At 36.3% G+C, this 24,015-nt stretch overlaps 1 protein-coding gene across 1 annotated transcript; it reads right to left on the bottom strand.

Moving 5' to 3' along the window:
• Positions 1–668: 668 nt before the first annotated feature.
• On the bottom strand, positions 669–17,101 carry steap4 (STEAP family member 4). Its single transcript, XM_056474940.1, has 6 exons — positions 17,005–17,101; positions 16,266–16,529; positions 15,374–15,852; positions 6,931–7,458; positions 5,300–5,464; positions 669–4,471 (listed from the first exon to the last, which is right to left on the bottom strand). Exons 3-6 carry the CDS (start codon positions 15,827–15,829, stop codon positions 4,202–4,204), a joined length of 1,419 nt encoding a protein of 472 aa, XP_056330915.1. The 5' UTR covers positions 15,830–15,852; positions 16,266–16,529; positions 17,005–17,101; the 3' UTR covers positions 669–4,201.
• Between the last annotated feature and the right edge of the window lie 6,914 nt (positions 17,102–24,015).

Here is a 24,015-nt window from a genome sequence, read left to right as displayed (position 1 = left end):
GTATACCAGATTGTGACTTGTTGCTTAAAAATTTTCAGAGCTGTTTTTCCATCTGTAAGCTTTAAGCTGCGTTCACACCAGAGTTTGTGGGAGCGAAATTCTGTCGTGTGGCGCTGTGAAAAGGGGCGGGATTAAACAAGATGATTAGACATTAAAAAAAGTGAGCGATTGCTCCATGTTTTAAATTTCTGTCCAGAGAGGTCATGTTTTGATCCTCGATTGGTCTCACGCAGTCAAGTGATGCGATTTCGCAGGTCAAAGTTCACCAAGTTAGGGACAATTCTAAGGGCCCACGCACCCAGAGATGTTAATAGGGGCCGTCGACTCCACACCGCCCCCCCCCCCCCAACTCCGGCTCTTCAATTTCGTCCGCGCCGTGGCTTAAGTAAGATGACACTGTTGTCAATTAGTCACTGTAATGGTTTGGTTACAATAATTAACTGGCAACTCTGTTCGCAGTTACTCTTTATTTATTAAATCTAATATATTTATATAATATGAACTAAATGTATCAATAAAAACAATATAGTACTACAAATATTCTGGGCAAATAAAAGATACATGAAAAAATTGCTTTTATCTTGTTTTTCCCCTGCCAGCAATGGGGTTGCAAACATTCATGCATATGAATTATGATATGTAAACCACATAGAAATGTCAGAGTGATATGCTTTTCACATTTTATTACAGTCTGATACGAGTAATACAAAAATAAAGTCAAAATCAGCGACTCTCCAACATTTCTCGATAAACACCCTCGCAAGTTTTTGTGCTCAAAATTACTGACGTTATTAGTTTTCTCAGCTGTGCCTTCACAGACTTGCTGAAATATTTGTCATAAAATGAGCCTTGCTATTTTGGTCTAAGCAAAAACTCTCCACAGCCGACAATTCTTCATGAAAGCACTATAGAGAAGCAGCCGACCGCCAGTGTGATTGACAGCTCCTTTATACTTCACAACAGAGAGAAAGATGAGCTCTCCTGCAGACAGGAAAGCCCAGACCCTGAAACAGATCAAGAAGTAAGTTGCTGCTCAGTTTTGGATCGATAATATCTAAAGGGAAAAGCCCACTGGGAGGCTCTTGAGAGGAAATAGCCCAGAGGAAGCAGGTAATAAAAAAGACAAGTACTTTACACAATACAGAAATGTGTGCTCTAATAAAACACCCACCACTGCTGCCTTTGTATTCTTTAAATGGCATAGATTATTTTTAAACATGAACACCACATATGTATTGATTATACTGCAATGTGTTATGAATCTACGGTTATAATATATACAGTGTGCATTACTGAGTGCCCTCTCTAATGTGTCCCCAGTGTAAAAGGGGGAGATATGTATGGGTAATAGAGTAATGTGTGATCATGTGAGATGTGATCAGCAGTGTGAGATGGAAGATCAGCTCCACGGTCGGTTAAGTGTAATTTAAAACTGCCGCTCAGCAGTGAACTGAGGTGTGTTGAGAAGCCAAACTCTCTCTAGTTCTTCTCCAGCCTGCCAGACATGTTCTGTCAGGTCTCAGTCAAGTTCAAGTCTGTCTAAAGTTTTGTTTAAAAAGAAAATTCTACTTTATATTTAGTAAGTCAGTATTAATATCACATGATCTATCACAGTCGGTAGCTAGCTCTCTGAAACTCTCACATGGTCGCCCACTGAAGCTAAGCAGGGCTGTGTCCGGTCAGTACCTGGATGGAAGAGCTCATGGGAACGCTAGGTTGCTGCCAGAAGTGGTGTTAGTGGGGCCAGCAGGGGGCGCTCAACCAGCGGTCTGTGTGGGTCCCAACGCCCCAGTATAGTGAAGGGGACTGCTCAGTGAGAGCTGTCTTTCGGATGAGATGTTAAACTGAGGTCCTGTGGTCCTTTGAAAAGAGTAGGGGTTTAACCCTGGCATCCTGGCCAAATTTGCTCACTGGCCTCTGTTCATCATGGCCTCCTAACCACCCCTATATCCTAACTGCATTCATTACTCTGTCTGCTCTCCACCAGCTGGTCTGGCGCAATATGGCTGCCGTCGCTTCATCAAGGTGGATGCTTCACACTGGCCACATATGCCACATACATGAAGATTTTAAAATAAATTCTTAGAATTGCTCAATGATTTGTTTTCAACATTTGAATGAAAAAATATTGTTTTAGTTGTTAAAAATGTTTAGTTTATATATAAAAGAATATAAATTATGCAAGTTCACTTATACTTCACGATAGGTCTCCTAAATGTGCACTATTCAATAGAAGTGCTTTAATTCCAACTATATTATGTACACAAACTGAGTGAAAAATACAGGTTGTACTGCATGCTAGTTTGCTTATTTTTCTTCATATTAAAGTACATATGTCATAAAATCTTTTGTAACTGCTATAACTGCCTATATTTCTTCCAAACAACACAGGTAAAAAAGTTTGAGCCACCCCTTACAATACAAATGGAATTTCTGTTGGATTTAAAGTTGGATTAAAGTAAAAAAAAATTTTGTTTATCAAATTAAAATTATACAAATAAATTATTATACAAAATTATAAAACATCTAAAATCTTTAGATTTTAGTTAGAGTATCGCATACCCGAATGAAAGTGAAAGTTTCAAACTGCAGTTAAAGTCGACAAATTAATAATAAAACACCCGAAATGACATGACGTTGATCTAATTATGTGCTATAACATGTAAAACGGGATCATGAAAGAAACATTTAAAAAGCAACTCATGTAAACACCTTAATCTCATTATTGTCTTAATTAGATTAAGGCAAATAATTCAATTGCTGATGTCCATGTAAACATAGTCAATGGCAGAGCTGTTAAATAGCTACTCTATGTCCCACCCTCACTTCATGTTTCAGTTGAGAATACCTCAAACATCACTTCATGGAACCATTAAATGATCCATTTGGATTGATGTGGTTACATTTGACTTGTTTTGGACTAGTTTGATTATAAATACTTAAATTATCAGAGTTCATGCAATTCCAGCTATTTTTATGAATGAAACATTAGAGTGACTTAATTGTTTTTACTTGTTTTCCTCCTGATTTTTTCCCTTTTTTTTAGTCAATAAGTTTTTCTGTGTAAATGATTTAGTGATTATGTTCTACTGACGAAACACTGTAACTTGCAGTAAAATATGTCACAGTCTGTCTCATACGGTATGCCCCTCGCTCAATCATGATCAAGAACCAAGTCTAACTGTTATATAATTGTCTTCTAAAATTAATAATCAACTCAGAACATGTCCTCAAAGAAGGAACTATTCATCTTTGATAAAAGTCTTCCTGATTATTTGTCTGATAGACTTCCTTCCTTCTTTAAATAACACTGGCACTCAAGGGGCGGGCAACGCAGTGGCCCACCCAGTGGCGCAGTAGGTAGTGCTGTCACCTCACAGCAAGAAAGTCGCTGGTTCGAGCCTCGGCTGGGTCAGTTGGCGTTTCTGTGTGGAGTTTGCATGTTCTCCTCCGGGTTTCCTCTGGGTGCTCTGCTTTCCCCTACAGTCCAAAGACATGCGGTACCGGTGAATTGGGTAGGCTAAATTGTCCGTAGTGTATGAGTGTGAGTGAGTGTGTATAGATGTTTCTCAGAGATGGGTTGTGGCTGGAAGGGCATCCGCTGCGTAAAAACATGTACTGGATAAGTTGGTGGTTCATTCCGCTGTAGCGACCCCGGATTAATAAAGGGACTAAGCCGAAAAGAAAATGAATGAATGAATGGCACTCAAGGGAAATATTTATCCCTTAACTACAAAAATGTCTCTAAATTTCAGTTCAAGTCAAGTCCCAAATCAAATGCTCAGTTAAGTCTTAGTTCATCTCTGCACTTATGTTTGCCATACATTTTTCAATCAGCCTCAGAAAAGAAATCTGTATATGCATAATTAAATAATGAGTATCATTCAGCTTTTTCAGTGATTTTCTAGATTAAAATGAAGGCAATACACTTTATAAAACAAAGTTAGTCATCATTCATATGGGGTGATAATTTGATTATCTTGTTTTGTGGTGACTGAAATAGTGAGCGATTAACAGGAGCAGGAGGTGCATCGAAGCAGAGCTCATTAATATTTATGACCATTCCAAATACGGTCAAATCGTAGAACTTCATACCTAAAACTGTTTTTACACTTATTTAAGCCACATGCCTAGTATTTAGATATCAGAAAACAATTCAAACATATTTTATCAGTGCAATCTATGGCACCTTTAAAAATGGCTATGCCATGAGCGGCTGGTTTGTCTTTCCATCTCTGCAGTTTGCTGAAGTTTTGCTCTGTCGTTCCCAGCCTTGACGGATACGGGTGACCTTGCGGTCCACACATGGGGTGATCAGGATTAGTTTCAGGATCAGAACCACACAGGGAACCACTAGAGACAACATATATGCAGGAGGCATCCACCACTTGTAAGGTTTCAGAAATTTATCCCAGCCATAGAGAAATGCGTGAGCAGTACAGAGCAGCACGGTGGTGTAACCCAGTTTAGACTGTAAAAGAAACAAAGGAATAAACATGTTACACTAGCGGAAATAATAATAATTCTATCAAATTCTATAGCTATTTGATAGAATCAATGGGGATATTATAATTATATGGTTGTATTAAAAGACTGCATTTTCTAAAACGCACTAGATACAGTTGTTCTATATATAATCACATCATTGATTTTTAATACATACTATTTTAAAGCTTCACCCAAAAATAAAAATGGTGTCATTATTAACACACACTCATGTCATTCCAAACATGTAAGACCTTTGTTCATCTTCAGATCATAAATGAAAATATTATAGATGAAATCCATGAGCTCAATCCATGAAATCAAGTGCAGAAAGGAACCAAGTACATCATCAAAACAGTGCATGTGTTATCAGAGCATCAGTGTTTCATTTATAATTTTATGAAGCAAAAATAATGACTTCATTATGCTTTTCAGGATAATTTAATATTTTTGTGTACACAACATTATTCTTGTAGCTTCATAAAATTATTGTTGAACACATGGACTGTTTTGATGATGTTCTTTTCTGTGCTTTGAACATTTTAGGACCCAGGCTCTCAGATTTAATCCAAAACTTTTTAATTTCAGCCTGAAGATGAATGAAGGTCTTACAAGTTTGGAAGGAATAAGGAATAACTTTGGGCGGGTGTTGAGAATCTTAAACTTTGGGTGAATGATCTCTTTAATATATTAGAAATCTTTCAAATCTCAGCACAGAAAAAAAACAACAACACTGGCCAAATTACTTTCTACTTTCATGTTCTCCAATGACTTTCAAACTGATGCATTTGAATGGTTATTGTGAATGCAATACCTGCACAAAACTGAACTCCTTCCAGTTTAGGGAGTTGCTCACAGATGGAAGAGATGTAATTCCTAACAGGACAAACAGCCCAAATCCAAGAATTCCCATGGAATAGTAGGAATCGTGACGCCAGGCTGCTACATTGTCAAACTCGTAGGTTTTATTATCCTTTACCTGAATAAGATATTAAGAACAACATATATATTTTTAATCACTGCACTCATTCATTTGTTTTTGCATGTGGGAACACAACATTTGCACACATATTTTTATACTGTTACTGTACTGTAGTATACAGTGACATCAACCAGTTTTTGCAACATATTTCGCTTTCATAATAACATTATTTATTGGTAAACCTATATATTATTTGTAATTTAATAATGTGTATTTATATATAGCGCATTCATTGTGCATAGCCATACACCCAAAGCACTTCACAATCATGAAGGGGGTCTCTCCACACCACCACCAGTGTGCAGCATCCACTTGGATGATGTGACGACAGCCATAGGACAATATTGCGAGTATGCTCACCACACACTAGCTATTGGTGGAGTGGAAAGAGAGTGATCGAGCCAATTCAGTGAATGGGGATGGGGATGACATGACCCTTACTCTTTACAAGATGTGCCATGGGATTTTTAATGACCACAGAGAGTCAAGACCTCGGTTTAACGTCTCATCCGAAAGATGGCGCTCACTGACAGTATAGTGTCTCCTTCACTATACTGGGGCATCAGGACTCACACCGACCACAGGTTGAGCGCCCCCTGCTGGCCTCACTAACACAACTTCCAATTTTATTGGATCTTAAAAAGTTGAAAGACATTTCTGAAGTAATGCAGATTATTACTATAAAAAGATTGAAACTTTGAAATACTTAAACATACAATGTGTAAGTGTGATTGTCACAATAATACCAGGAAAATTAGGTGACCCCGAAATTAAAATCCTCATGTCACTCCAACCCAGATTTTTGGTTCATCTTTGGAACAGAAACGAAGATGTCTTGAAACAAATCTGAAAGATTTCTACAGTATCCCTCCATTCAAACTCTTTTAATACCCAAAACTCAGACACTTTAGTAAAAATATAAAAAAAATAAATCCATATGAGTTTCATTTAATTTAAGAGATTTATATAATTAACAGATTTAACCACACCTGCTCGATGTAGAAGAAGAAACTTCAATGATTTTTGTGCTGCTTGACACATGCACGCTGTAGACATTGTCCACTAATCACAATCAGTTACATGTGAATAAAAGTTTTAAACACATTTGTTTTCACATAGAGTTAAATTTAAGTTCAGAAGTTTTAAAGTTTTGGATTAAACCACTTGACTATTGTGTATTAATTTATTAATTTAGAGTTTTTATTTTCAGTATTAGGACAGAAATGTCTTAAATATGATTTAAATGTTTTTTTTTTAAACAAACGCATGAACACTTTTCTGATAGGTTCAAAACTACTTGACTAAATTATGGCCAAATTATCATTTTGGGGTGATCAAAACCAAAAAAAAATCAAATATGGGTTTGTTTAGACCTAATATTTATTTTAAACAGCTTGGTGGTAAAAACAAATGCATGTCCATTACCTAATAACTGAGCCTTCGAAATGTAAAAGACATCTTACCAGTGATAAAGTGTAGACATTGATCCTGTAGCGCACATAGTATCTGATGGGTATCACAAATGTGTAGAGAACATGAAGAAAAGCAAAGGCCAGAGCTAACAGGCCCAGCTGCTTCCTGCACAGCATCCAGCGATCCAACCAATCTGGGAAGCGACGGTACTTGGTGCCATTATAAAGCTGCAGGAATCCTGCCAAAGCTCCCGGCAGGTAACAGAGGGCCAGCATCACCAGAGAGACGATAGGAAACACCTTGTTGGCCAGCGAGATCATAATGCGGAATGAGATGTCTTTTCCGTTGGTAACTCGCTCATAGATGACATCTCTCGTGAGGACATAGAAGAAGATGAAAGCTGCTAAACCAATGGCGATGCAAAAAGGAAGCCTCCAGAGAGGGAATAGTTGCAGGGGCAGATCTTCTAACCCAGCAGCTGCTCGGAGAGAGCCTTTATCCAGAGCAGTGAAACCCAGACTCTGAGCAATGTCCACTACCTGCTGTTTGGCCTCAGCCTGGTCTCCGCAAATAAGGACCTAATCAAATGATGAGAAAAAGAAAATAAACAATAACACCAACAATACAGCATGCCATATGTTGTTGTGTAATAATAACAAACACACACTGTCAAGAAAAAGAAAAACAGTTGAGTTTGTTGATTTTGTGATCTGTTTTTTGTTCAGATATTTCTATGCTTCCGAAATGCATTTGGGGAAATTGAACTTTAAATGCTGAAAATGTAGGGTATTAAATTTACAAATTGATTTTCTCTGACATTTGAAACAATATTGAATATTATAGAAATGTATATTTTTTACTTTAATTTAATTTTATTTATTTATACAGCGACAATGTTCAATATTTTGTGCCAGAGTTAGCTATAAAGCTAATTTACTTCTGTAGTCCCTGGGCAGGAAGTTGTAACACGTTTTAACAATATTAAAAATAAAAAAATAATACAATATACACTTACAGTACAAGACATACAATACATTATAGTCAATTGTTGCATTCGCATGGGTCGGGAGAGGGAGTTGTATGGGGTGTAGTTTGAAATTGTTGTTGAAAAATATTATTAGCGATACTTGGTGTTGATTGTGTATTCCTGTGTTGTTTGTAACTTTGGTTTTCTTGTCGTGATCTCTTCAGTGTTTTCCCCTGCTGTCATTTTTGTTTTTGACTTTGTTTGTTGTCACTGTAAAAATATTGTATATACACGGTTTGAAGCAGTAGGGGTTGGATTCCACACTTTTCTTTATTGTAAATTTTCTCTTGTTTTTATATATAGGTAGGAAGTGAGGTTTAGTGTTGTATTTTTATTTCTGTTATTTTCTTTGTAAGGTGTAGGTAGTTTTATTGTGGGAGTTTAGGTAGAGTGTGATTTTTGTATGTTATTTTTTGGTGGGTCCTCTCTGAGGTAAAGGCTTGACGTTTTGGGTGTTTAAAAAAAAGACAAATAAACGGACGCGATTCTAGGGTTCATAAAAGTGAATTTTATTTGTCGAGTGTTTTATTTATGTTACGACCTTGACTCTAGACCAGGGTCGTAACCAACAAAATCTCACGGCAATTCGTAACATTTTGATTTAGTGGCTAATTTGTATGAATTCGTACGATCTAATTCGTACGATTTAGTTCGATTTGCTCATCCCCAATGACGGTTGGGTTTAGGGGTGGAGTTACGTGCCACGCCTCCTTTTTAAAATCGTACAATTTTGTACGACTGAACTCGTACGAATTCGTACGAATTAGCCACTAAACTGACAAAACGTTAAATACTTACGTTTTCTCGTGAGATCAGGCTGGTCGTAACACAATAAAATGAAATCAAACCAGTGGTTGCATATTTGATTTCTTTATGCCAAACTTTAAGAACAGTTTTAAAATGATTAAAAGTTGTACTCTCTCTAATATGCACAGGTTTTTTTTATTCATCTTTCTGCTACTCTGACTGAAAAAAACTGATTGTCCATAAACAGTTCTCTTGAGTTTACCTGAACAATCACCTCTAACTGTTTGAGAGGTGGTGGTGCAAGATCATTAAATATTTTATACATTAAACACACATCAGCATAAAATAAGAAATTGTTGAATATTGGCAATTTATGTTGTTTTATACAGTTTCAGTAATGATAGCTCCTTGGCTTTTTAGCTAAAATATTTACAGTTTGTTCATAGATAATATACAATGGTTTTAATGTTGTAATGTTCAAGTGCGACCAGCTTGTAGCACAATAAGATAAATGAGAGAAAATCATTGTGTTCATAAAAAGTTTAGCAACAGCCATAGGTAATTGATACCTGATGTTTCTATAAATCCTCAGGCTTGCTCTAGCACTTCTTAATGTGTTTTTAAATTATAATTAGAGTCAATAATTATACCTAAACATTTAAAATGATCAACTATATTTATTACTTCTCCATTCACCAAAATATCTGAGCAATGCTTCTCATTTTTCTTAATTAAAAAAAAAAACATTCCCACAATTTCACTTACATTGAGGGTAAGACATGAACGACATAACCACTCTGAAAGTTTCTTGAGTGCAGCAGTAAGTTTCTTAAAAGCTTGTTCTTTGGTTTTTGCGTGAGTATACACTACTCTCTCATCTGCATACATTTGAACCTGAACTTCTGGACACACTAAGGCAAATCATTTATGTACAGTTGAAGTCAGAAATATTAGCCCCCCTTTGAATTTTTTTCTTCTTTTTAAAATATTTCCCAAATGATGTTCAACAAAGCAAGGGCATTTTTCACAGTGTTTCCTATAATATTCTTTATTCTAGAGAAAGTCTTATTTGCTTTATTTTGGATAGAATAAAAGCAGCTTTTAAGCTATATATTCTGCAGAACAAACCACTGTTATACAATCACTTGCTTAATTACCTTAACCTGCCTAGTTAACCTAATTAACCTAGTTAAGCCTTTAAATGTCACTTTAGATGAATACTAGTATCTTGAAAAATAACTAGTCAAATGTTATTTACTGTCATCATGGCAAAGATTAAATAAATCAGTTATTAGAGATGAGTTATTAAAACTATTATGTTTAGAAATGTGTTGAAAAAATCTTCTCTCCGTTAAACAGAAATTGGTGAATAAACAGGGTGGCTAATAATTCTGACTTCAACTGTATAAACTAAACAGAATTGGTCCAAGAATTGATCCCTGTGGAACTCCAAAATTACAATTAATAAATGGTGAGCAGGCGTCATTAATTCTTGTACATTGTTTTCTCGATTTTAAATATGACTCCATCCATGATAATGCATAAACAGAAAAATTAAACATGGATAATTTAGATAAAAGTACTTCGTGGTTAACATTATTAAAGGCCTTTTTAAAATCAAGAAAAAAGCAAATATTTAATATGTTTGTAAAACAGCAGAAACAGTATAAATAGCAATTTTTCTGTAATTCACTGTAAAAAAATGCAGGGTTCCACATGATTGGATTGAACATAAAAGAAATAAGCTTCCCAAAAAATCTTCAGAATAGTGTTGTTTTAGCTCATTTTAAATAAGTATTTAAACAAGCAGCAAAAATAATTTTTAAAGTGTTTGTAACATTATAATGGGCAACCCAGATGTGATATCATTGTAAACCTTTTGGAATAAAAAGTTATCAGAGCAGAGATCAAGGTCTTGTAATGCTATTTGAAAGAGTCAATGAACACATATGAATCTTAAAATATGGGAAAGTGAACAGTTGTCTATACAATGGTTAATATGAAGTGTCAAAGAACTATATGCTACAGTACAGAATGTAATGTGTATATTTGCCTAGTACACTTCAATGTTTCATTTTCTAATGATAAACAAAAGTGTATGTCCGATAATACAAGCTAATTTATTAAGAAAAATAAAGAACTTGTACAATTACTAGTGAAATCCCATGAAATCCACACTCGCAATTACTTAATTAATGACATTTGTTTTAGAAAATAATTATCTATTACTTTATTATAAATAATATATCAAAATTCTCACAAATATTATCATTTTAAAAGAAAAAACAGACATTCTCCACTTTAGCGAAAGTTTTAAAGTGTATAAAAACCTGTCACATTCCAGACAAAAAGCTCAGTGCCACACTTTGTCTCATTCAGTTAAGAACATCAGTCTAAAACCATGAACCCAAACACCAAACAGGTAAATGTTCACTTTAAGACTAAAGTGACATTGATGAATAAGAAGGCTTTGAAAGAACAGAGCAAATGGAAAGAGAAAGTTCTTTTTGTGAAGAATACCGATCATATTCAGGCCACAGCATAAAGTGCCATATAATTTTTAAAACAGTTATGCACGTATTGTTAGTTCATGATACATAATGCATTAAGTAATGTCAACAAATAAAATCTTCTTGTTTTACCACTCATGCAAAAAAAAAAAGATCTTCAAGTGGTTAGATTTTTTTTTACTTATTCTAACAAGTTGCCATTCTACTGACCTACAAAGCCCTTTAAACAAAACGCTTCTTTAATAGTTTTCGACAACAGTGAAATATCCTCTGGGAATTAAATTTAGTTCACATCAAAGTGCAGTCTGAGCACAAACAATAAAATATGTTGTTACAGTTGGCCTTTAGAAATAGAACAAGAAATTATAATTAAAGTGTGAAATAATAACAAATAGACTGCTTGGCCGGGTGCGACTATTCAATTTTATTGAGAAAAAACAGGTGTTAAAGAAAATACATACTAAAACAGCGATAATAATAGTTTGCCAAAGCCCTGAATCCATCTGGCAAGTTTCTCAACCACCAGATGCTGATGTGAATACCACTTTCTTACAAAAAGACTTTATCAGAAAGACGCTCACCTCATTTTTCCGGGCAATCAACAGCCATAACAGAGCTTTATGCTTGTATAGACATGCACTAATGTCTCTTTTGACCTGTGTTTTTTGACATGCGTCATCTAGTTGCCTTACAATAGAGGTAGCGTACAAAAAATATGAAGTAGTGGTATGCCATTTGTCATGCCTGTTTTTTTGTTCGTATTATAACAAGAAAAGCTCATTCAAACCCCAAAGCCTGTGTGTCTTTATTCAAGGCTGTTTTGGGAGACAGTCTGTTAAGCTTGATTCATTAAATTTTAAACATCTCTGTTCAAAACAGCTTTTTATGTGCTTTGCCCCTTGTTGCTTCAATGATTAACATTTTGCAAGATTTAGAGACTGACACATGAGATCTGTATAGTTTTTCTGTGTCTTAATCTTTTTTTCTGTGACTAACTGAGCGACTTTTAATTGAGTAATTTGAACTGAAGGAAGCATGAAAAATGTTTCATATATTTACTTGTTGAGACTTGTTTTCAAGAGTTTGCCCTTAGCTGATGATTGATTATAAAGCATATTTGGCAAGCTGCCCTCGGAGAGAGCCCTGAGCTTGTGAGATCCTCGAGCCCGGGGCTCCCCCCCGTTGCAGGGCGATTGGGGAGTCCGAGTTCAGGTAGGTCTCGAGAACTCCCCAGCTTGATAATGGGAGATGTAGATTATGAATGCTATAGAGTGAATACTGGATTCAACACTTGTCTATAATGTCAATTTAGTTTTGTCAATTTAATTGTGTTACATGTTTTTGGTCTGTGGGAGGAAACCGGAGATCCCGGGAAAAACCCACGCAAACACGGGGAGAACATGCAAACTCCAGACAGAAATGCCGGCTTGGCCAGGTAAGATCTGAGCCAGTGAAATTTTTGCTGTGAGGCAATGATGCTAACCATTAGGCCTCCGTGCTGCCCTTACAAGGAAATGGGAGGAGTAGGGGTGGAGGGGGGATTAAGACGAGGATGGCTATGGTAAAATACTCTGGTTATTTATAGGGATTTAGGAATCGTCTGATTGGTGAATCATGTGTTAGCTAATGAGGACCAGCTGCTATCAGTCATGAACACGTGCTCCTTTCGAAATTAGTTTATAAATAAACTTTACTACAACACATGCTCGTTGGAAATAATTGACTTAACTTACCTATACAAAAAAAGAAAAGGCCACTTAACAGTTATCAGTTTTTTAGGTAGTACAATACATTTTTTGAGTGATTTAGTAAAACATAAATTTTATTTTTATTCAGTAATAGTGATGCCATTTATTCCAGTTTAAAAAAATAAAATGTTGCCATTTAAAGAATTTCTTTGGTAGAAAAAAATTACAAAAATGTGTCTATAATACATACAACTCTGACCACTAACTAAGTGGCAATATTTTGCTATTTTTATCTGAAACTCAAAACAATATCTTTATCAGACCTATAGATTTGAACAAATGTTAATATTAAACTCAGACTCCATATACTGTAGGTATAGTGTGTCCACTGTCATATTGAGGTGATAAAAAGACAATAAGTCTCTTTTTTAAAATTTCCTGGCGTTAAAACAGGATCCAAATCCTTTCCATTTTGCGGCCGACCGCAATGTGATGTAGAAATGTGGTTCCCCTGCCCACCGAATTGATTGACTGCATATTAACATGTCTCCATGCGTATTATCAACAAGACAGGATGTTTGCAAAACAACCAGGAAAACAAGATCTGTTCAGCTCGCTGTGATCATCAATTTGGTGATTTGGTGCAGATTTGGTGATAAATTACAGTGATTTTACCGTCTTTACTTAATTAAAACAGTACATGTTGTAATTAAGTAAAGACGGTAAAATCACTGTAATTTATCACCAAATCTGCATGTCAGTACATTAATAAAAGAAGACGCTTCAATCCTAGGTTGTGGACGTTAAAGGTTTATTTTGTACATAAATATAACGGATATCTATAGAGCACTGGATATTTACGTGTTTCCTGTCACATTTGCCGTGCAAAAACAATGCAAAGTTAAACGCGCGAGCTGTGTGTGTGTGTGTGTGTGTGTGTTTGTTTGTGTGTGTGTGCGTGAACTTTGTAATGGCATTGTGTGTGACTCATCATTGCAGAAAGGCTTGAATAAACTCCACAACAAATACATCAAATAATCATTGGTGAAGTTCTTACTGTAGTATTTCTCACAAACATTACGTGAGATCTTCTTCCTTCATGTCTGTCACTGTGCTGTTTATCTGAACCAGCAGGGGATGGAGACACACGCTGATAGGCATGTGGGAACGGTGGGCAGGGAGAACTAGCTCATTTGCATTAAAGGCACAGGCAACAAAAACACATAGTTCATAGCTACATAGTTCTCAGCAGAAAATCCCAATATTCTGAAAGATGTAATAAATAATCTGATGGGCATTTTGAGCTGAAATTTTAGACACAAAAGACTTATCTTAAATTTTGAAAAAGGGGTAAAATATGTGCCCTTTAATACAGTGTTTTAATAGCTGTGCATTTCACTGTAGTTTGTTTCTAGGTGAAACAAGCATTAAAGAAGTATTAAAACTTGAATTTCTTTCCCCACAAATCATGATTACAGGCAGATTGTCCTTGAATAACTTTTTTTTGCTGTTCCTTGCACAATACAGAGTTTTTTTTTTTTTACCATGGTGCTTTATTTGTAACACATTTTATGATTTACATCATCTATCTCCATATGGTGTTTCTGCTCATTTAAACTTGCTTGGCAGCTGTTTTATTGCACAGTTACTTTTGTTGAAGTGAAAGCTCACCCCAAAAAAAATCAGCTGTAACCATAAAGATCTACAGTAGGTGACTATTTTTGATATTTTTTACAGAAACTTAGATAAAAGATAACGACCAATAAATCATGTTCCGTGGCAATGGCGAGATTTTGGTTTGAACATTGAGGGCTTGAAGTACAGTTGTTCTTCATTCATTTTCCTTTGGCTTAGTCCGTTATTTATCAGGGGTCACCACAGAGAAATAAACCACCAACTATTCTGGTATATTTTTTACGCAGTGGATGCCACAACCCAGTATTGGGAAACACCCATACACTCTCGCATTCACACTTATACATTATTTTGGTTGACCCAATTCACCTACACTGGTGAAAACCGGAGCACCTAGGGGAAACCTACGCAAACTCGGGGAGAACATGCAAATTCCAAACAGACATGCCAACTGGGACTGCCAGGGCTCAGACCAGTGACCTTCTTGTTGTGAGGCAACAGTGCTAACCACTGAGCCACTATGACGCCCACTGTTTCTTTATTTTTAATTATCATTTTACAAGTAGATTTTGGGTGATTGTAATTGCAAGTGTTAAATATTGGGGGGTTACCTTCCCTATCCTACCATCAAACTTCGCCCCTGGTCCTTGGTGATTTATAAAATGGAAGTTCATTAAAACAAAATTCATTAAAAAATGATATAGCATCCCTTGTGGTCATGCCACCTAATAAGTACAGTAAAATTTAACCTGAAGCGATGTGCTTTATGTTTTGCAGTCATGGATTTCCATTAATCCTGTGTTGTTTGTTTGCATTTATCTTTCCTTGAGACTCAAGGCTTGAGTGTAAGTGTATCTGCCCTGTTTGTTTATGTGTGTTTGTTTACCTGTCTGTTGGCATCCAGTCCTCCAGACTGCAGAGCCCAGGCAGAGATAGTGTTGAAGGCTTTGACTATGGTAGCCCCTGGAACCAGCCTGCTCAGGTATTCTGCATTGGATTCTGGGTAAAGACCCATTTTGATATTATTGCTGACATCTACCAGCACCTTTCCCTCAAGATCTGGAGCCAGATGAGTCAAAAATCCATAGTGCTCCCTCTGCACCGCCACGAAAATCACACTTGCTTCACAAGCTGCAGCAGCATGAGCCATGACTTTTGAGCCTTTAGGCAGCAATAGAGAGTTTTTAGGGTCCCGGGATCCATATACAACACTGTACCCCGACTGGAGCAAACGGAGCCCTAGCGAGCGTCCAAAATCACCCGTTCCAAAGATACACACGGTGGTCTCCTTTTTGTGCAGTTTTTCATGCAGGTCCATCATTGCAACCGAGTCTGAATTCATTTCTTAAAAAATAAGGGAAGGCACTGCAGGAGAAATAAAGTTCAATGAAATACTCAAGTGATGGCTATTACAAAGTGCACTAAAGTAACACCAATTACACTTTTCATTTCAGATCTGGTACAAGTGCTGTGGATGTAGATGATTATATTTCTGCTTGACTGATTTAAATGCTTGTTTATTTAGGGATAAGCACAGGCGTAATCAGATTTAATTATGGTGTGCCCACAGTACATTTGAGTGCACCGTTTAATTTATGGTTTATTTGCTCCTTTACAAAAGTACTGTACATAGGTTGACACTGTATATCGCAAAATATGCCAATTAAAAAAAACAAACAAACAAAAAAAAAAAACAAAGCTAAAACTTAAATCTATGAAGCAACTTTTCAAAAAGTGAATCGGATTGCAGTTAATAGAAAGAATCAACAAATACTCACAGATGGAAAGGCAAAGGATTTATTTTCAGGAATTTGCGCACCGCTCTCTTGAGAATCCACAGAAATTGGATCCTGACTGTCTGTTAATGTGATTTTACTGCAGGATCTCTGATTCCTTGGTGCCAGTAACTGTCGTCATATCCCCAAAAGCCGTTTAGCAATGCGGTGTGATCATCAAAACCGTCTTTACACTTCTTTACTTCTTCCTCTTTTATCCACTGGCATTTGTATGCAGGACTGAAGCGGTTTCTCTGCTGTATGGCCCTGTTTATATGCACGTGTGTGTGTGAGAGGCATTCATTTATGAGCCTCTGACCTGCCCACAGCTCAGTGGGGGTTTAGATTTAGGAAGAGAGAGAGAGAGAGAGAGAGAGAGAGAGAGAGAGAGAGAGAGAGAGAGAGAGTGAGAGTGAGAACCAGAGCAAGAGAGAGAGAGAGAGAGAGAGAGAGAGAGAGAGAGAGAGTGAGAATGAGAGCAAGAGAGAGAGAGAGAGAGAGAGAGAGAGAGAGAGAGTGTGTGTGTGTGAGTGAGAACGAGAGCAAGAGAGAGAGAGAGAGAGAGAGAGAGAGTGAGAATGAGAGCAAGAGAGAAAGAGAGTGTGGTTGTTTTGGTGATGGATAAAGTCCAATGTGGAAATTCCAGAGCAAATGTAACGCTGTGTGTGTGTGTGTGTGTGTGTGTGTGTGTGTGTGTGTGTGTGTGTGTGTTGTAAGGCACAAAATGTTTGCTTGGATTTACCTCCTGTGTGTTTTGAGGCCAAGGCCTGCCTGGAAGTAAGTTACACAACAGCGGGAAAAACGGCGACTATATGGCCAAATATCTCAACGCTTCAGAAAGCTCCAAATCTAAAAAAAATATTAAACATTGCTAGTTTGTAAATTCATCAAGAAAACTTCCCCAAAACACTGTGAAATGCTTTATTTTTATGCTTCATAACAGAACACAGTTGTTAGACAATTAGGCTAAAAAACAATTTACCCCAAAATGAAAACAACCCCATAATTTACTCACCTTTAAGTTATCCTCGGTGTATATGACTTATTTTGCCAGACGAAGCCAGTCGGATTAGTTTCACATATTATCCTGGCTCTTCAATGCTGTATAATGGTGTTGTATACTGGCTTTTATTTTGAAAGCATAAATCAGTCGTCAAACTAACCCATACACCCCCAGGGGGTTACCACATGTCATATTTGTCAATTATAAACTACAATAACAGGCGTCACGGTGGCACAGTGGGTAGCATGATCACCTCACAGCAAGAAGGTCACTGGTTCGAGCCATGTTCTCGTGTTTGTGTGGGTTCCCTCCGGGTGCTTTAGTTTCCCCCACAGTCCAAAGACATCTGGTACAGGAGAATTGGGTAGGCTAAATTGTCCGCAGTGTATGTGTGTGAATGGGAGTGTATGGGTGTTTCCCAGTGTTGGGTTGCGGCTGGAAGGGCATCCGCTGCGTAAAACATATGTTGGATAAGTTGCCGGTTCATTCCGCTGTGGTGACCTCAGATTAATAAAGGGACTAAGCCAAAAAGAAAATTAATAAATGAATGAACTACATATCCTTACTTCGGAATGACATTCGGCATGGATAATTTTGATTGTGGGTATTTTCACACTTGAATTTCTTTACCCTGGGTCATTCTAAACCCCTGGGTAAACATAATCATGGGTTGTCTTACTTTCCACTTCACATACAATTTATACAGGGCTGAATTTTCAAAGTATGTACATTCATAAACTCTAGCTTAACTTACCTATTTACATATTTGTGGTATTATTGATTGGACAGCATGCAACCTGTTTACATTAGTGTTCTATATCCTTAGATTGTTGACAATAGTCTGCATTTTATCTTGGACTGACTTTTCAGACTATAAGGTCAAGTTCAAGTTAATTTATATGGCACCCTAAAAGCAACAAGTGCTAACCAAGGTCCAGCCAATCAGAATATTCAGGCGCATTCACATCCACACCGTTTATGAAAATAAAAGTCTTTGAATATTTTTTTAGACACATTTAGCTGCTAGATGTCAGTCAGATAATGTTTCTAAGTTCCTTCTTAATGGCAACTGTGGAAAAAAAATATCATTAAAATGCTTATGTTGTCACAACGTAATGTTGTCAAATGTGTAAACATTTAGCTGTGGTTCGTCTTTCTGCCTTTGGATGTCTCTGGGACAAAGCAGATGCATGAGAGCTAACGCTTTAAATAAAAGTGAAACCATCAACAAAAGCTCAACCACTTTTATGTTTAAAAACACAAGCGCAGCTGTTTAGAGCTCATTTCTGGTTAATGATGTCAGAATGTACCGGTATTTTGGAATTAATGTGTGAGTGGTCTTTTCCAGAAAAATTCAGGAACGTCTTTGCCTGTGTGAACAGTGCTTTTTTGAAAGCACTGCCGTTTCGGTAATTTTCTGAATATTTACCATATCGCTGTGTGAAAGGGGGTATTAAAAAATGTGGAGTTTTAGGATGCACAAATGAACACTTTAGTCTCCATAGATTACTTTCTTCCGAACCACATCTTTTGACATTTTCAGTTTTTCTTGAGATAATGTTAGTGCCATTTTGAATCTGCCACTTTGCTGAGACACAAGCATTAGTAGCTCTGTCCTTTTTCGAAAAAAAGCACCTAAAAGGGGCAGTTTCAAAGAGTTATAAAAAAATTATACTGTATTTTGAGTTGAAACTTCATATACACACTATAGGGACATATTTTACATCTTGTCAAAAATGGGCTTAATAGGTCCCCTTTGAAAGCTAACCGATGTGAAACTGACCTCTCAAAAAATCGTAATGATTCATCCCCCACATTTACCACACAATGCATCATCACCTCCACCCATCTGCAAAACCCATCATCCACCAGCAGTAAGCACATGGAAATTATTTATAATCACTTTAATAGATCAACAGACCACATGCTACCTTACCAGGGTTAAGACTCGAGGGGCGCAGTCACGGCATGAGTCCTGCATGATCAGCAATATATCACATAACTCCTCATTACTCCTGCTCTACTGGCTGAGAGCTGAAAGACTGAGCTCTTTGTCATTTATAATCATAACTGCATATGCCTACCTGCACTCTGGGCCACCCTCAGCGTGCTTCAACACATGTGTCTGTGTGTGGGATGTGTTACACTAGCATGGAAAATGGAATCCAGATTGTTTTCCAAAGGATGTTTTGAGTGCAATGTTCCAGGTCTTGATAAACATACATGATTCAGGTATGCATGGTGTGGTGTGTTAAAATGTCTCCGATGTATAGATATTTTTGCATGGATTTAAAAGTTGTGAACATTTGAGGACTTAAAGAAAGGTACAGCAGTTCAAGTTATGAGAATGTTAGTTGTTGTGGCACAATGCTGAGTAAAACAGATCATTTTCAACAGACTTTTTTTTTGCATTCTTTTCTTCTTTGATTATTTAAATTATTTAAAAATAAAATAATAATCTTGGCAGTCTATTCCTTTGTGGTGACCCCTGAAATAAAGACTAAGCTGAAGGAAAATGAGTGAATGAATGAATGAATGAATAAATAAATAGTCTTGTCTGTGAGGCCTGCAGACCAAGAATCATACCTATAATAATAAAGGTCTATCTTGGAATTATAAGTGTATTTGACATTTTTTGTAATACTAATTATTTACAAACTCTCATTCTGTGACAACTTATTTACGTTAAGTGTTTAAAAAGAACCCCTGTTTATCCCCATATAGTTTTTGTTATATGGAATGCAAAATCTTTAAAGCTCAATATCTCGAAACACTCAGAAAGCAGATAGAACATTTGAATGAAATTGAAGATAATTAGACTAGAAACAAATCAAAAACTAATTAAGAAAAGTTTTTTTTGCAGTGTAACAATATTATTTGTCAGGTGAAATTTTAGTTAAATTGTTCTACTGTCTTATTATATTTTGAAATAATTAGAATTATTATAAAACTTTCTAATAGTTCACCCAGGAGGCATTTTCTAGACAAGTAAAAATAATATTTTATTTTCAGTGATAAGTCCAATTTAAGTGACTTTCCTTTAAACTATCTAAATAATCAGACTGTGAGTAAGTAAAATAATCTTGTTTTCGGTTTGAAATAAGTTTATTTTACTTACCCCACTGGCAGGATGTTTATTTTATTTGTTAAGGAAAAAACTCACTTAATTGACTCATTAACTCAATTAAAACAATGTTTTAACTTGTCTGGAAAAGGCTTCTTAATTAAAGATGTTGAATTTAAGTTACATTGCATCTACATGCCAACTAATTGTCATTTAATTATAAGTAGACTGTTGGGTTGTGGTTAGGGTTGGGGTTAGTGTAAGCTGACATACTTGCAAAAATTCTTATAGTCAGTTAAATGTCTGTTGAAGGAGCAGTATCAACAGATATTAAGCAGACAGTTTGCTAATACTCAAATGGACCATCAAAAAAAAAAGTGTTACCTTAAATTTTATTTTAAATGATTAAATATAGTATTATTTTAAAACAAGTTTTGTCTCCTTCCATTTTTTAAATGCTGAGCACTGTAGTCATCCTCTGTTTCAAAATGTCCTATCTAATAGTAGCCAATTAGTTCATATATTACATTTTTAAACTTACTATCCAATCACATTTTGTACCCTAAGGACATATTGTGTAAACCTTTCATTCATTCATTCATTCATTCATTTATTCATTCATTCATTTTCTTTTCGGCTTAGTCTCTTTATTATCTGGGGTCGCCACAGCGGAATGAACCACCAACTTATCCAGCATATGTTTTACGAAGCGGATGCTGCATAAGCAGATGTATGAAAACATCCATACATACTCATTCACACTCATACACTACGGACAATTTAGCTTACCCAATTCACCTATAGCGCATGTCTTTGGACTTGTGGGGGAAACCAAAGCACCTGGAGGAACCCACACGAACATGGGGAGAACATGCAAACTTTACACAGAAATGCGACCTTCTTGCTGTGAGGCGAACATGCTACCCACTGCGCCACCATGCTGCCCCGTAAACCTTTTAGGTTTTGTAAATATATATTGTCCTCTGTGGTACCTTGTATCTGAAAATTATAGTAAGTTGTGAATTGGCCTTTAAAATAGAAGTGAATCTATCTGTAAAGGTAAAAAAATAACATACTGTATAGAAATTCACATGTAGTGGTGGGATGTAAACAATGTTAATAATATTTTTAAACTACAATTTTATAACTTGTCAAAAAATACCTGAAACCCTAAAGTTATTGTAAAAAGGTATAAATCAGCTTTAATAATAACCACACAATTTTTAATAAATTAATGAATATGAGGGCTTTTAGAAAGCTTCAAATTTGTGTTTTTATGTCCTCCTGAAATCAGTCCTTTTTAACATCCACTGTATAAGTGCTTCACTATGACCTTGATTTTTAGAGAAGACATATTTGAGTTGAAGCCTTTTTTGTGTTAATAACTGAAATTATGCCAATAATGCATTTGGGCTTTATTTTACTGAATCCAGAACAATCTTTTAAAAGTGCACTGTTACTCAGTTCTGATATTTTAACTGTTTAGTAACTCTGCATAATAATTAACATTTCTGCGAGGCTTGACTGAGTGACATTTTTTATTATTATTATGTTTGCATGCAGTCATTAGCCCATTTTGGACATTCATTAAAGAGGGAGCCAGAAGTGCTGAGAATCATTCAGAAAAAAAACGTCTGAAAAGAAAGCTTCCAAATCTCACTGTTAGCCTTTACAAACTCTAAATTGGAAGATAGTCTGCCCATGTGAACTCAAACATAATTAAACACAATCTCAGCAGTCTAACTCTCCCAGACATGGACGCATCATCCCATTTGGAATCTTAAGGAAAGGAGGCCAGAAGAGGATAGAAGGGGCAATTATGATATCTGGAGGACGATGGTCAAAAATGTCAGCATTTTCTGAGATGTCAACAGGAAATGCCAAGGCACCACAGTGATAAGTTCCTACAGAGCAAGAAAGAAATATTTGTTTGGAATCCTCATGAACCAAGGACAGATATGGGAGGCTAATGGCTTCATGCAGAAATTACAGAGTAGATTTTCAAAAGGTTTTCAAGGAGAGTTTGGGTGAAAGAGAGGGCAAGACAATTTTCATTATAAAAGCAGAAGTAATTTCAGTGCATTTGAAGAGAAAAAGAAGAAAAAATAAACTTTGAAATGAGAAATGATCAACCAGATCTAACTGTGGAAATAGCGTTAGCATCTACATATACCGGCTATCAATTAAGATGTATTTTTTTATCATAGCTTTAGAATTAGTTCTATAATACACCAGTATTGTATGCATGGTGGCTCAGTGGTTAGCACTCGCCTCGCAGCAAGAAGGTCGCTGGTTCGAGTCCCGGCTGGCTCAGTTGGCATTTCTGTGTGGAGTTTGCACGTTCTCCCCGTGTTAGCGTGGGTATCCTCCGGGTGCTCCGGTTTCCCCCACAGTCTAAAGACATGCGGTACAAGTAAATGGGCTCTATGAACAGCTAGAGTTTTAAAGCCAACCATAAACTTTTGGTGAAAGCTTAATTTGACTATTTAAAATGTTTTAATGTAAGTACAATATATTTAGTTAAATGGACTTAAGCATTCATTTAGTTGTTCAAGCGTAAAACAAGAAGAAAGACCGTTGTAACCAGTAGCGCAGCCATTACTAAGCCAAATACAAAGGTAAAACAAACATCATATTTTAAAGACATGGCGGGGGGGAAATGGAATTTAATGCAGTGCTTCTTGTTCAGTCTGAGACCCACTTCATATTGGGTCTATATCTATCAGGAAGTGAAGATTTAAAAAAAAAATCAGATCTTAACTGTGACAATTTTGTAATGGAAAGACAGTTCACCGGAAGCCCTTGGGTTGCCTGGCCGAAAATTAAAAGTCTGTGTGTATATAGCCTATAGAATAAACTAACTTGGCGGTGGTGTATGCATGTGAGTGAATGAGAGTGTATGGGTGTTTCCCAGTACTGGGTTGTGGCATGAAAGGGCATCCGCTGCATAGAACATAAGCTGGAATAGTTGACAGTTCATTCCACTCTGGTGACCAGTTGTGGAAAGAGTACTGAAAAATCATACTTGAGTAAAAGTACCATAACTTGTTCAAAACTGTAGTGCAAGTAGAGTAAAAATATCTGTTGTAAATATTACTCAATGTAGGAGTAAATAGTAGACCTTTTAAAAGTACTCAAGAGTAGTGAGTATATACGCTGTGAAAAGCTGATGCGTTTACATGCAATTTCTGCAAGTGTGTGTAAACGTAACATTCTGTAGTGCATTTAGTTATTGTTCAAGACTATTTAATGATTTCAGCCATCAAAGTAAGCATCTGCCATCTCATCATCTTCGACATTCAGTCTCTGGGTCAATGTGTGTAAAGACTTTGGTCATCTTCTTGGACACTTTTAATGCTTTCAAACGGTTTGCTGCATTTATAAAGGGCCCATGTCCTCAGGTAGTTCAGTATGAGATTTACTTTCAATGTGCAATTTGATTGGACGGGAATCACAGGACTTTTTTTTCTTCAGATAATTGCCATAGACATGAAAAAAATAAAGTATTGACTGCAGGTTGATGGAAAGTAGTGGAGTAAAAGTACCGATACAGCACTAAAAATGTATTCAAGGGTAAGAAAAAATACACATGTTTGAAACTACTTTGTAAATTACAACTCCTGAGAAAAACTACTCAGTTACAGTAATTTGAGTATTTGTAATTTGTTACTTTACACCACTGGTGG

Source organism: Danio aesculapii, chromosome 16, assembly GCF_903798145.1.
Source record: "Danio aesculapii chromosome 16, fDanAes4.1, whole genome shotgun sequence".
Taxonomy (NCBI): domain Eukaryota; kingdom Metazoa; phylum Chordata; class Actinopteri; order Cypriniformes; family Danionidae; genus Danio; species Danio aesculapii.
The sequence above is the reverse complement of the archived record's forward strand: the minus strand, read 5'-3'. Positions and strand labels throughout refer to the sequence as shown.

Excerpts from the sequence above, each read along its gene's own strand:
- steap4 (XM_056474940.1), bottom strand. The coding sequence starts at position 15,829 with ATGAATTCAGACTCGGTTGCAATGATGGACCTGCATGAAAAACTGCAC. Across the intron at positions 5,465-6,930 it reads ATGTCTACACTTTATCACTG|GTAAAGGATAATAAAACCTA; the intron begins GTAAGATGTCTT and ends TATCTTATTCAG. Across the intron at positions 4,472-5,299 it reads AGGAGTTCAGTTTTGTGCAG|TCTAAACTGGGTTACACCAC; the intron begins GTATTGCATTCA and ends TTTCTTTTACAG.